We start from the raw sequence: 14,309 nt of genomic DNA on the forward strand, positions 1-14,309 counted from the left end.
AATAGGGTGCCATTTGGGGTACATACTAGATTTCCTTCAATACGGTGACCTGGGTTATTGACAGCCTGTATAGTGAGTGTCCTGTGCTGATCGGTATTACCGTCAGGTGACTTGGATTTCACAGCGTTGTAACACAATTGGCACACACAACAACAACAAAAAAAACGTGTTTACAATACTAATGTAAATATATTGCTCACATCCTAAACTTTGATTCCTTTAATTCAAAAACTATATCAGCTAAAGGGTTGACAAAGTTAATTACAATAATACAAAATAATTGTATATATATATATATATATATATAGAGTAGGGTAGAATAGAGTAGGGTAGATAAATATATATATATCTAACCTACCCTACCCTACCCTACCCTATATATATCTACCCTACTCTCTCTCTCTCTCTATATATATATATATATATATATATATATATAGAGAGAGAGAGAGTAGGGTAGATATATATAGGGTAGGGTAGGGTAGGGTAGGGTAGATATATATATAGAGAGATTAGAATGGAGTAGAATAAAGTAGGGTAGATATATATATAGAGAGAGAGTAAGGTAGATATATATAGAGAGAGAGTAGAGTGGAGTAGAATAGAGTAGGGTAGATATATATATATATATATATAGAGAGAGAGAGAGAGAGAGTAGGGTAGATATATAGGGTAGGGTAGGGTAGGGTAGATATAATATATAAGGATACATGTGTGATAAATAACAATTCAGTAAGATATATTTGAATTAAAGAAACGTCACATGTCTAACTACGCAATGAAAGGAACAAAGAAATCACACTATCATGAAATGAATTCATCATCATGTTTTCAGAGCTGACTGTTACGAAGGAGAACTTACCAAACCGAGTTTGACTTCTTGATTGGAATGTTAAAACATATATATTATTATAGAAACATATACTGTGTTTACACTATTATGTTGCACCCGGACTATGCTGTGTTGGCTCTCACAATCACAAACACTTCCACAGATCGTTGGCTGAAATCCTGACTTGAAATTTGAGAACGTAACTCGAATCCTTGATGCAGAGCATGACCCCGGGGTACATAGAGGGTCATCGTATGGGGAATAGGGTGTCATTTGAGACGCGCCCATACATACACTTAACCAGAGGGTACACTCTTCTACTAACCAGTTACTACAATCATATCTACAGTATTTGACCTCAATGCTCTGGTGATGGGGGTGACGATGACGATGATGTGTCTGTGGCCGCGTCGTTCAGGCCTTGTTTGAAGAAGCTGCCCTGCATCTTCAGTCTGTGGATTCTGCAAACAGACACAAACACATAGGGTTGGCAAAGGAAGTATGTCATTGGTTGGGCTGTGACTGGTCATGTCATATCTCTTTTCCTGGTCCCGTTAGTCACATGGTCAGGAAGAACTCCTTAACTACACTGAAACCAACCAATGGAATTAAGATACTTATTTATGTTATCCTATAATATTTTATGTTTTACTTGATAATTTTTTATGAGTGAATTGTCGTTGCACTGGTTTGTGGCTGTATATTTTTTTTCTTGTGTAATAAATTAAATCAACCAAGTCAGTGTCACCGAGTCTCTCACCTCTCATGCGTCCTGCTGTTCTGATCCTCTTTAGACTTGGAGAAGGTCACAGGGTCACCTCCTTGGACCAGGTGAGCAAACTTCCCGTCACTTTCTGCTCTGAAAATCACCCTGCAGGAGAAGAAAGTCACAATCACCATCACACACACATACACTTAAAATCACTCCATTCAGCTCAACTCTAGAGAATCAGCGTGGATTGTTGACTAGAGTAGAGTTCAGTATAGCAGAGTACAGTAGAGTAGGGTAGAGTAGGGTAGAGTAGGGTAGAGTAGAGTAGGGTAGAATAGAGTAGAGTAGAGTAGAGTAGGGTAGAGTAGAGTAGAGTAGAGTAGAGTAGAGTAGAGTAGGGTAGAGTAGAGTAGAGTAGAGTAGAGTAGGGTAGAGTAGGGTACAGTAGAGTAGAGTAGGGTAGAATAGAGTAGAGTAGTGTAGAGTAGAGTAGAGTAGAGTAGGGTAGAGTAGGGTACAGTAGAGTAGAGTAGGGTAGAATAGAGTAGAGTAGAGTAGAGTAGAGTAGAGTAGAGTAGAGTAGAGTAGAGTAGGGTAGACTAGAGTAGAGTAGAGTAGGGTAGAGTAGGGTACGGTAGAATAGAGTAGAGTAGAGTAGAGTAGGGTAGAGTAGAGTAGAGTAGAGTAGGGTAGAGTAGGGTACAGTAGAGTAGAGTAGGGTAGAATAGAGTAGAGTAGAATAGAGTAGAGTAGGGTAGAATAGAGTAGAGTAAGGTAGAGTAGGGTACAGTAGGGTACAGTAGAGTAGAGTAGAGTAGGGTAGAGTAGAGTAGGGTAGAATAGAGTAGAGTAAGGTAGAGTAGAGTAGAGTATAATAGAGTAGAGTAGGGTAGAATAGAGTAGAGTAAGGTAGAGTAGAGTAGAGTATAATAGAGTAGAGTAGGGTAGAATAGAGTAGAGTAAGGTAGAGTAGAGTAGAGTATAATAGAGTAGAGTAGGGTAGAATAGAGTAGAGTAAGGTAGAGTAGGGTACAGTAGGGTACAGTAGAGTAGAGTAGGGTAGAATAGAGTAGAGTAGAGTAGGGTAAAGTAGAGTAGAGTGGGGTAGGGTAGGGTAGGGTAGGGTAGAGTAGAGTAGAGTAGGGTAGGGTAGAGTAGAGTAGAGTAGAGTAGAGTAGGGTAGGGTAGGGTAGGGTAGGGTAGAATAGAGTAGGGTAGAGTAGAGTAGAGTAGGGTAGGGTAGAGTAGAGTAGGGTAGGGTAGAGTAGAGTAGAGTAGAGTAGAGTAGAGTAGAGTAGAGTAGAGTAGAGTAGAGTAGAGTAGAGTAGAATAGAATAGAATAGAGTAGGGCAGAGTAGGGTAGGGTAGGGTAGAGTAGAGTAGGGTAGGGTAGAGTAGAGTAGGGTAGGGTAGAGTAGAGTAGAGTAGAGTAGAGTAGAGTAGGATAGGATAGAATAGAGAAGGGTACAGTAGAGTAGAGTAGAGTAGGGTAGGGTAGGATAGAGTAGAGTAGGATAGAATAGAGTAGGGTAGAATAGAGTAGGTTAGGTTAGAATATAATAGAGTAGGGTAGGGGAGAGTAGAGTAGGGTAGAATAGATTAGAGTAAGGTAGAGTAGGGTAGAGTAGAGTAGAGTAGGGTAGAGTAGAGTAGAGTAGAGTAGAGTAGGGTAGGGTAGAGTAGAGTAGAGTAGGGTAGAATAGAGTAGAGTAGAGTAGAGTAGAGTAGAGTCAAGTAGAGTATAGTATAGCAGAGTAGAATACAGTACAGTAGAGTAGAGCAGAGTATAATACAGTACAGTAGAGTAGAGCAGAGTAGAAGACAGTACAGTAGAGTAGAGCAGAGTAGAACAAACTTTTCAGCCCACTCTACTGTACTGTGTTGTACTGTACTCTACTGTACTCTACTGTACTCTACTGTACTCTACTAGAGTTAAGTCAATCAAGTAGTTCCCTAAGGTAAATTCATATACAAGAGATAAATATGGTAGACTGCAGTAGATAGATAAAAGTAGATGCTGACTTGGACTGGGTCTCTCCCGTTTTGACTCTAATCCTGCGGACCATGAACTCGTTTGAGTTGAAGAAAGAGAAGTAGGAGTCACTGTCCCACTGCAGAGTGACTCTCAGCAGCTCTCCCAGGTCTACGTCAGTGGTCAGTAGGAAGGACACGGTGGTGTTGGTGGTCACGTTGGACCTGTGTTGGGGGGGGTTTACCATAGTTAGGTAAACTAACACGCACATGAAATAAAACAACCAGAACTTTTAAAACGGGGTGCTGGGCCAGAAATAATTATTTGTTTTGCTCTATTGTAAATCAGCAGTGCACGGGAATTACGCACAACTTCACTGTACCATTTCAATAGACAATGTAAAGTAACAATGAAATACCCTAATGTAAATCGACTGTAAACTAAACAGAAAATTAACAAAAAAAATACAGAACCAAGTACTAAATTGTAAGAAGTTGAATGTGTAGCAGAGCTGCTTACAGAAGGAGTTGGACGTCCTCCTTCTCTCCGTGGGTTCCATAAAGAGACACTATGAAGGGCTGCTCGTTCAGACTCAGGTTCTGCTGCTTGAAGACATGGAACTTCATCTGGTAGTGGAAGACTGAGGGTGGAGAACAGGACAGATTGTTTACGCAGCATAAACAAGAAGAAGAAGAAGAAGGAGAAGAAGAAGAAGGAGAAGAAGAAGAAGGAGAAGAAGAAGAAGAAGAAGAAGAAGGAGAAGAAGAAGGAGAAGAAGAAGAAGGAGAAGAAGAAGAAGGAGAAGAAGAAGGAGAAGAAGAAGGAGAAGAACACACCGTCCAGCTATCAATCAGATGTTTAACAGATTCACCAACCCACCTTTGAAGGGCATACTGGCGCCGGTCTTCAGGTACATCTTGGCGCTCCTGGTGGTGCGTATCTTGTTGACCCCGAAGCCCATGTTGTTGCAGCGGTTCTTACGGCAACTGAGACACAGGCCCCTGTCGAAAGCGTCTTTGGAGTTGCAGCGGTAGGCCATGCTTTGCTGCTGTTTGTTCACCAGCGAGTCGATGAACAGGTGCACAGAGCGCTCATGGGCGCACTTCACGATCTGATCCATGTCTGGTTCAATAAAATAAATAAATAAATGCAGGGTATGGCACAGGAGAGGATTAGTTATGAGCGATGTGTGTCGGACATTATGTTCACCTTCAGAACACCAATGCAGAGCGAGTGTCCTCTTACTACTAATCGCCACACTGTACTGTTGTGTTGAACTACAAACTAAAGAACATCAGAATCCCCTATGGGAAGAATCCCCTATGGGAAAAATGAATGGTGAAGAAATGATGGAAACCATTTCCTTGTTTGACCGCTATTTGCTGCCCTACATGGAATCACTGGTCACTTTAATAATGGAACACTGGTCATTTTAATAATGTTTACATACTGCTTTACTCATTTCATATACATGTATATACTGTATTCTATTCTACTGTATTTTAGTCAATGCCACTACGACATCGCTCGTCCTAATATTTACATATTTCTTAATTCCATTCTTTTACTTTTAGATTTGTGTGTATTGTTGTGTATTGTTAGATACTACTACACTGTTGGAGCTAGGAACATAAGCATTTCGCTACACCCGCAATAACATCTAATAAATATGTGTATGAGGCCCAAAAAATAATTGTTGATTTGATTTGATATTTCATGGGTATTATGACTCATACTGTGGTACTCTATTGAACTACAGTGTTGGAGTTGAAGTTAAGCCTGTATCTTCTCACTGTAGATGCCTAGTTCTAATTAAACTACAGTGTGAGGGTTTGTGGGAGTTGGAGTCAAGCCTGTGTCTTCTCACTGTATATGCCTAGTTCTATTAAACTACAGTGTGAGTGTTTGTGGGAGTTGGAGTGAAGCCTGTGTCTTCTCACTGTAGATGCCTAGTTCTATTAAACTACAGTGTGAGGGTTTGTGGGAGTTGTAGTTGAAGTGAAGCCTGTGTCTACTCACTGTGGAGGCCAAAGCTTCTCATCATGTCTACGGTGTGCCGGAAGGAGCAGCCTGGCTGCTCGGTTCCTCCATTGGGGTAGATGTCCACGTGGCCCACAGGTCTCTGGATACCGATACTGAGATCTGGAGACCCCCTGGTGTTGGTGTGGAGGACGTCCACAAATGTTGCATCGTCAGGAGACAGGCGGTTTAGGTGCTCAGCGTATTCGAACCGAGGCCCAGCCGGATCCATGCCTGACAGAGAGAGCAGGACAGGGAGAGGGACATTAGAAGACTGGTATGTTACAGTAACTTCCAGTGGTAGAACTACTATATTCTGCTCTGTTGTTAATGTTTAGTAGCTACTGCATATAATCAGAACACTGTCAGTCTGTTGTTATGGTGTCAGCCTGCTGTTGTGGTGTCAGCCTGCTGTTATGGTGTCAGCCTGCTGTTGTGGTGTCAGCCTGCTGTTATGGTGTCAGTCTGCTGTTGTGGTGTCAGCCTGTTGTTGTGGTGTCAGCCTGCTGTTATGGTGTCAGCCTGTTGTTATGGTGTCAGCTTGCTGTTATGGTGTCAGCCTGCTGTTGTGGTGTCAGCCTGCTGTTATGGTGTCAGCCTGCTGTTATGGTGTCAGCCTGCTGTTGTGGTGTCAGCCTGCTGTTATGGTGTCAGCCTGCTGTTGTGGTGTCAGCCTGCTGTTGTGGTGTCAGCCCGCTGTTATGGTGTCAGCCTGATGTTGTGGTGTCAGCCTGATGTTATGGTGCCAGCCTGCTGTTATGGTGTCAGCCTGCTGTTATGGTGCCAGCCTGCTGTTATGGTGTCAGCCTGTTGTTATGGTGTCTGCCTGCTGTTATGGTGTCAGTTTGCTGTTGTGGTGTCAGCCTGCTGTTATGGTGTCAGCCTGCTGTTATGGTGTCAGCCTGCTGTTATGGTGTCAGCCTGCTGTTATGGTGTCAGCCTGCTGTTACGGTGTCAGCCTGCTGTTACGGTGTCAGCCTGCTGTTATGGTGTCAGTCTGCCATGATGTATTAGAACACATGGTTCAAGGTACAAGCCTTCTGAAAGTTATACAGCAGTCTTTTGTGTGTTATAAATAGTCATTTGGGGGGTTATAAATTGTCATTTTGGGTGTTATAAATAGTCATTTTGGGGGTTATAAATAGTCATGTTGTGTGTTATAAATAGTCATTTTGGGGGTTATAAATAGTCATTTTGGGTGTTATAAATAGTCATTTTGGGTGTTATAAATAGTCATTTTGGGAGTTATAAATAGTCATTTTGGGTGTTATAAATAGTCATTTTGGGTGTTATAAATAGTCATTTTGGGGGTTATAAATAGTCATTTTGAGTGTTATAAATAGTCATTTTGGGGGTTATAAATAGTCATTTTGGGGGTTATAAATAGTCATTTTTGGGTGTTTACTTAAGCAGTGATTGGCTGACCAAAGTTTGATAGGCAACAAACCATTATAACTGCTATAGGGGTGCAACGTAAATACCAACAAATTATTCAGGGCAAACTTGTATATCTTAGGTTTAGAACAAAGCCTAATGACACAGTAGTGATTAGGTTGATTGACAGATGGACAGTGCGAGGGCTGGGTCCTACCCAGAGCCATATACTTCTCTGTTATATATCTTTTTTGGTCCTATCCACCAGTGATATTACTCTGTTATCTGGCTGTGGTCTGGTCCTATCCACCAGTGATATTACTCTGTTATCTGGCTGTGGTCTGGTCCTATCCACCAGTGATATTACTCTGTTGTCTAGCTGTGGTCTGGTCCTATCCACCAGTGATATTACTCTGTTATCTGGCTGTGGTCTGGTCCTATCCACCAGTGATATTACTCTGTTATCTGGCTGTGGTCTGGTCCTATCCACCAGTGATATTACTCTGTTATCTGGCTGTGGTCTGGTCCTATCCACCAGTGATATTACTCTGTTATCTGGCTGTGGTCTGGTCCTACCCACCAGTGGGTCCCTGAGTTGCAGAGTTGAGGTGGATTGAGAGATATGTCTCTATTGGTCCTACAGAAACCTGCTCCTACAGGCATCATACGAGGGAGTATCTCGTCCTACCCACCAGTGATCCTGTTGACCTTGTTGTTGGTCAGGTTTCCAGCTACGCCAGCCACGTGTGCTCCCAGGCTGTAGCCCAGCAGGTGGAGGTTCTTCAGGTCATACTTCAGATCCACCTGAGTGGAGGTATCATTTACTTTTAACAGATGATTGGTGTATTTCAGATCCACATAAATAACTGCACATTTCAAGTAAGAGAACACAAGGATTATGGTTCTGGAATTATCAGTGTGGTAGAACAGTCTACTATCTCATCAAACTGCGTCGATCGCCATTGCTAATTCTCTCTCTCGTCACAGCCGCATCTCTCTCTCTCTCGCCCCCACACCCCTCTCTCTCTCTCTCTCTCTCTCTCTCACCCCCCCTCTCTCTATCTCTCGTCACCCCCCCTCTCTCTCTCTCTCTATCTCTCGTCACCCCCCCCTCTCTCTCTCTCTCTCTCTCTCATCACCCCCCTCTCTCTGAATAATTTTGCACGCCCAATTTTTCAGTTTTTGATTCGTTAAAAAAGTTTGAAATATCCAATAAATGTCGTTCCACTTCATGATTGTGTCCCACTTGTTGTTGATTCTTCACAAAAAAAATTAAGTTTTATATCTTTATGTTTGAAGCCTGAAATGTGGCAAAAGGTCGCAAAGTTCAAGGGGGCCGAATACCTTCGCAAGGCACTGTATCTCTTTCCATTCACCTCTGTTTGGTGGCTGGAAATATGCTACGCGTGGATGAACGGGCGCGGGTACACCTAGTAAAAGATCCCTTTGATGTGATTGGTTGACAATCAGATGAAAACATCACGATTGGTTGTGCCACAACAAAAGGTAATACATTATAAAAGTTAAATTACAAATCTTTAGACTAGTGCCACAGTGATCCTATTGAACGAATGGGGATTCCATTCAGATTTCTAAGATTAAGAGGTACTGTTATGGGTCTACTTTCGCTCTTGTATAAATCCAATACATTATCCTTACAGTAGCGCACCAAAACGGCATCATGATCAAACCCTCACCTCCAGCCAGTTGATGAGCCTTGCCACATCCTCTCCAACCAGCTTGGTGTTGGCAGCGGAGTTGGGGTAGTGGTGCTGGGCCCGATCCAGCCAGTCCACCACTATAACGTTGGCATTGGGCACACGCTCAAACAGGGCCGCTACCAGCTCGTGGATCCAGCTCGCAAACAGACCTGCCACCTGGAACACAAGGCAAGAAGATACAAGTGTATTAGGGATGACTGACAGGGTCGTTAGGGAAAACCTCAAAGCCACACTATTCTCTATGTACTACACTTCTAACCAGACCCTATGTAGGGCAGTACTAACCAGACCCTATGTAGGGCAGTACTAACCAGACCCTATGTAGGGCAGTACTAACCAGACCCTATGTAGGGCAGTACTAACCAGACCCTATGTAGGGCAGTAATAACCAGACCCTATGTAGGGCAGTACTAACCAGACCCTATGTAGGGCACTACTAACCAGACCCTATGTAGGGCAGTAATAACCAGACCCTATGTAGGGCAGTACTAACCAGACCCTATGTACTACCCTTCTAACCAGACCCTATGTAGGGCAGTACTAACCAGACCCTATGTACTACACTTCTAACCAGACCCTATGTAGGGCAGTACTAACCAGACCCTATGTACTACACTTCTAACCAGACCCTATGTAGGGCAGTACTAACCAGACCCTATGTACTACACTTCTAACCAGACCCTATGTAGGGCAGTACTAACCAGACCCTATGTAGGGCAGTACTAACCAGACCCTATGTAGGGCAGTACTAACCAGACCCTATGTAGGGCAGTACTAACCAGACCCTATGTAGGGCACTACTAACCAGACCCTATGTAGGGCAGTAATAACCAGACCCTATGTAGGGCAGTACTAACCAGACCCTATGTACTACACTTCTAACCAGACCCTATGTAGGGCAGTACTAACCAGACCCTATGTACTACACTTCTAACCAGACCCTATGTAGGGCAGTACTAACCAGACCCTATGTACTACACTTCTAACCAGACCCTATGTAGGGCAGTACTAACCAGACCCTATGTAGGGCAGTACTAACCAGACCCTATGTACTACACTTCTAACCAGACCCTATGTAGGGCAGTACTAACCAGACCCTATGTAGGGCAGTACTAACCAGACCCTATGTAGGGCAGTACTAACCAGACCCTATGTAGGGCAGTACTAACCAGACCCTATGTAGGGCAGTAATAACCAGACCCTATGTAGGGCAGTACTAACCAGACCCTATGTAGGGCACTACTAACCAGACCCTATGTAGGGCAGTAATAACCAGACCCTATGTAGGGCAGTACTAACCAGACCCTATGTACTACACTTCTAACCAGACCCTATGTAGGGCAGTACTAACCAGACCCTATGTACTACACTTCTAACCAGACCCTATGTAGGGCAGTACTAACCAGACCCTATGTAGGGCAGTACTAACCAGACCCTATGTAGGGCAGTACTAACCAGACCCTATGTAGGGCAGTAATAACCAGACCCTATGTAGGGTAGTACTAACCAGACCCTATGTAGGGCACTACTAACCAGACCCTATGTAGGGCAGTAATAACCAGACCCTATGTAGGGTAGTACTAACCAGACCCTATGTAGGGCAGTAATAACCAGACCCTATGTAGGGCAGTAATAACCAGACCCTATGTAGGGCAGTACTAACCAGACCCTATGTAGGGCAGTACTAACCAGACCCTATGTAGGGCAGTAATAACCAGACCCTATGTAGGGCAGTAATAACCAGACCCTATGTAGGGTACTACTAACCAGACCCTATGTAGGGCAGTACTAACCAGACCCTATGTAGGGTACTACTAACCAGACCCTACTGTGCACTACTAACCAGACCCTATGTAGGGCAGTACTAACCAGACCCTATGTAAGGCAGTAATAACCAGACCCTATGTAGGGCAGTACTAACCAGACCCTATGTAGGGCACTACTAACCAGACCCTATGTAGGGCACTACTAACCAGACCCTATGTAGGGCACTACTAACCAGTACTACATGTGCATCATGTAACAGCATGTAACATCATGTACCAGCATGTAGCAGCATGTAACAGCATGTAACAGCATGTAACAGCATGTAACAGCATGTAACATCATGTAACAGCATGTAACAGCATGTAACAGCATTTAGCAGGCAGCAGTGGTAGCAGTAAGAGAGACTTTACTATTGTGGCTTCACAAACAGATCTTAGACCAGGATACGCTCCTGTTGTCCAGCTGATCTGGGACCAGGATACACTTCTGTTATCCAGCTGATCTGGGACCAGTTTACATTCCTGTTATTCAGCTGATCTGGGACCAGGATACACTTCTGTTATCCAGCTGATCTGGGACCAGTTTACATTCCTGTTATCCAGCTGATCTGGGACCAGGATACACTTCTGTTATCCAGCTGATCTGGGACCAGTCTACACTCCTGTTATCCAGCTGATCTGGGACCAGGCTACACTTCTGTTATCCAGCTGATCTGGGACCAATCTACACTTCTGTTATCCAGCTGATCTGGGACCAATCTACACTTCTGTTATCCAGCTGATCTGGGACCAGTCTACACTCCTGTTATCCAGCTGATCTGGGACCAGGCTACACTTCTGTTATCCAGCTGATCTGGGACCAATCTACACTTCTGTTATCCAGCTGATCTGGGACCAATCTACACTTCTGTTATCCAGCTGATCTGGGACCAGTCTACACTCCTGTTATCCAGCTGATCTGGGACCAGGCTACATTCCTGTTATTCAGGTGATCTGAGACCAGGCTACATTCCTGTTATTCAGGTGATCTGAGACCAGGCTACATTCCTGTTATTCAGGTGATCTGAGACCAGGCTACATTCCTGTTATTCAGGTGATCTGAGACCAGGCTACATTCCTGTTATTCAGGTGATCTGAGACCAGGCTACATTCCTGTTATTCAGGTGATCTGAGACCAGGCTACATTCCTGTTATTCAGGTGATCTGAGACCAGGCTACATTCCTGTTATTCAGGTGATCTGAGACCAGGCTACATTCCTGTTATTCAGGTGATCTGAGACCATGCTACATTCCTGTTATTCAGGTGATCTGAGACCAGGCTACATTCCTGTTATTCAGGTGATCTGAGACCAGGCTACATTCCTGTTATTCAGGTGATCTGAGACCAGGCTACATTCCTGTTATTCAGGTGATCTGAGACCAGGCTACATTCCTGTTATTCAGGTGATCTGAGACCAGGCTACATTCCTGTTATTCTGGTGATCTGAGACCAGGCTACATTCCTGTTATTCAGGTGACCTGAGACCAGGCTACATTCCTGTTATTCAGGTGATCTGAGACCAGGCTACATCCCTGTTATTCAGGTGATCTGAGACCAGGCTACATCCCTGTTATTCAGGTGACCTGAGACCAGGCTACATTCCTGTTATCCAGGTATCTGCTTACCGACCAGCCATGTATGATGGCGAACGTGGGTAAGCTGATGTTGAAGCCACACCGTGTGACTGTATTCTTATCGCCTGGCACCAGGTAACACAGATCCTCCTCTGGCTCCTCGACTGAACGCACTGAGAACTTGGTCTCTATATCAGTGTAGTCCCGTATCCAGTTTGTACCGTTGCCTGGAGGGACAGAGGGAGAGATTGAAGACACGATCCCCACTTTGTATCAAGTGTTTCAAAAACATTTAGTACGTGGCAATTAATGACCTATTATGCTGGCGGATACAGGAACATTATAGGCACAGATGTTTCTAGACACCGGTGTTCGAAAGCACCGACGCATAATGCATATTCTCATGAGTTGAAAAGCACAAAATGGCCCTTAGGGGATGTAGAGGTTCAACCAGAGAGAGTAGTCATTCCTCTCTCAGATTGCAAAATTATAAAATCATCCCAAACCTCATCATTTACAATATTTTGTTAAAGTTTAAAAACACAATATTCTACATATTTAAATATTAATACGCATACATAAAAATATGGTTATAATGTACAGGGTTCATGTACATATGAATGTGTCATGATTTCGGGAAATCTCTTCTAGCCCATATGTTCAGGTGATCTGGGATCAGGGTACACTCCTCATATCCTAATAAAACACCAACAGGTTAGGGGAGTTTTGTTCCTGCGAATAATGAACTGTCTGAACTCAAAACAGGTTAATGGAAACTGCCTTCATGGAGACTGCCTTCATGGAAACTGCCTTCATGGAGACTGCCTTCATGGAAACTGCCTCAGCTAAATGCCAACTTTCCAAATCCCGTGGCACAAATGTTCCAATTGTTAAAAAATTCACTGCACCTTTTATAAACAGCATGTAGCCTATTATAATCTGCTTACAAAACATAAATGTATTACATTTTTTACCTAACGTTTGTATTCAGAATAATGCATTAATTAATTTGAGAGAGTAAAATAACCGTCCAACTTACCGAGAACAGGAGTTTCAGTGTTGAAGAGAGACTCACATGATGACTTGATACAAATCCCAATTATGATCAACCAGGGGATTTCCTTTCCCATAGTACAGTTGATTCAATATAATTAAATAACTTTCCAAATGAAAAAGTTAATTGTTTGTCACTTTAATCCACAGGAATGTATTTTACTGCTTGTAAAAGTCTATTTTTGTAAAAGTTGTCCAACTACGTAAAATGATATTCACTTGAACTTGAAGGTTTCATATGGTTTATTTATACTGGCCTCGTAGACGCATGTAAATCCAACCCTATTTCTATTGGTCTAAAACATGGGCAAGGCGTGGACAACCTTCCCAAATGGGGACAATGTCAACAAATCACGTCTGCTTCAGGACTACTGTTCTTCCCTGAGTACTTACCTGGTATGGTACACTGACTGTGTATAAAAATACACACACACACACACACACACACACACACACACACACACACACACACACACACACACACACACACACACACACACACACACACAGGCATGCATACACTATATACAAAAGTATGGGAACACTCCTTCAAATTAGCAGATTCGGCTATTTCAGGCACACCCATTGCTGATAGGTGTATAAAAAAGAGCACACAGCCATGCAATCTCCATAGACAAACGTTGGCAGTAGAATGGCCTTACTGAAGAGCTCAGTGGCTTTCAATGTGGCACCATCACAAGATAACACCTTTACAGGTCAATTTGTCAAATTTCTGCTCTGCTAGAGCTGCACTGGTCAACTGTAAGTGCTGTTATTGCGAAGTGGAAACGTTTAGGAGAAACACCTACTCAGCCGCAAAGTGGTAGGCCACACAAGTCCACAGAACGAGACCGCCGAGTGCTGATGGGCATGGCGTGTAAAATCGCCTGTCCTCGGTTGCAACATTCACTTCCCGAGTTCCCAACTGCCTCTGAAAGCAAGGTCAGCACAAGAACTGTTCATCGGGAACTTAATGAAATGGGTTTCCATGGCTGAACAGCCTGATCACCATGCGAAATACCAAGCATCGGCTGGAGTGGTGTAAAGCTCCCCACTGTTGGACTGGAGCAGTGGAAATGCTTTCTATGGAGTGATGAATCACTCTTCACCATCTGGCAGTCCGACGGACGAATCTGGGTTTGGTGGATGCCAGGAGAACGCCACCTGCCCCAATGCATAATACCAACTGTAAAGTTTGGTGGAGGGGGAATAATGGTCTGGGGCTGTTTTTCATGGTTCGGGCTAG

The 14,309-nt window shown here is 43.6% G+C and overlaps 1 protein-coding gene across 1 annotated transcript; it reads right to left on the bottom strand.

Annotated features, from left to right (window-relative positions):
- Positions 1-661: 661 nt before the first annotated feature.
- On the bottom strand, positions 662-13,291 carry LOC110530805 (lipoprotein lipase). Its single transcript, XM_036986550.1, has 10 exons — positions 13,050-13,291; positions 12,062-12,237; positions 8,607-8,786; positions 7,602-7,713; positions 5,536-5,769; positions 4,396-4,638; positions 4,036-4,156; positions 3,567-3,740; positions 1,593-1,703; positions 662-1,293 (listed from the first exon to the last, which is right to left on the bottom strand). Exons 1-10 carry the CDS (start codon positions 13,138-13,140, stop codon positions 1,191-1,193), a joined length of 1,545 nt encoding a protein of 514 aa, XP_036842445.1. The 5' UTR covers positions 13,141-13,291; the 3' UTR covers positions 662-1,190.
- Positions 13,292-14,309: the final 1,018 nt, after the last annotated feature.

Source organism: Oncorhynchus mykiss, chromosome 8 (assembly GCF_013265735.2).
Source record: "Oncorhynchus mykiss isolate Arlee chromosome 8, USDA_OmykA_1.1, whole genome shotgun sequence".
In the NCBI taxonomy this organism is placed as follows: domain Eukaryota; kingdom Metazoa; phylum Chordata; class Actinopteri; order Salmoniformes; family Salmonidae; genus Oncorhynchus; species Oncorhynchus mykiss.

Excerpts from the sequence above, each read along its gene's own strand:
- LOC110530805 (XM_036986550.1), bottom strand. The coding sequence starts at position 13,140 with ATGGGAAAGGAAATCCCCTGGTTGATCATAATTGGGATTTGTATCAAG. Across the intron at positions 12,238-13,049 it reads CACTGAAACTCCTGTTCTCG|GCAACGGTACAAACTGGATA; the intron begins GTAAGTTGGACG and ends CTGTCCCTCCAG. Across the intron at positions 3,741-4,035 it reads GAGGACGTCCAACTCCTTCT|GTCCAACGTGACCACCAACA; the intron begins GTAAGCAGCTCT and ends CCCCCAACACAG.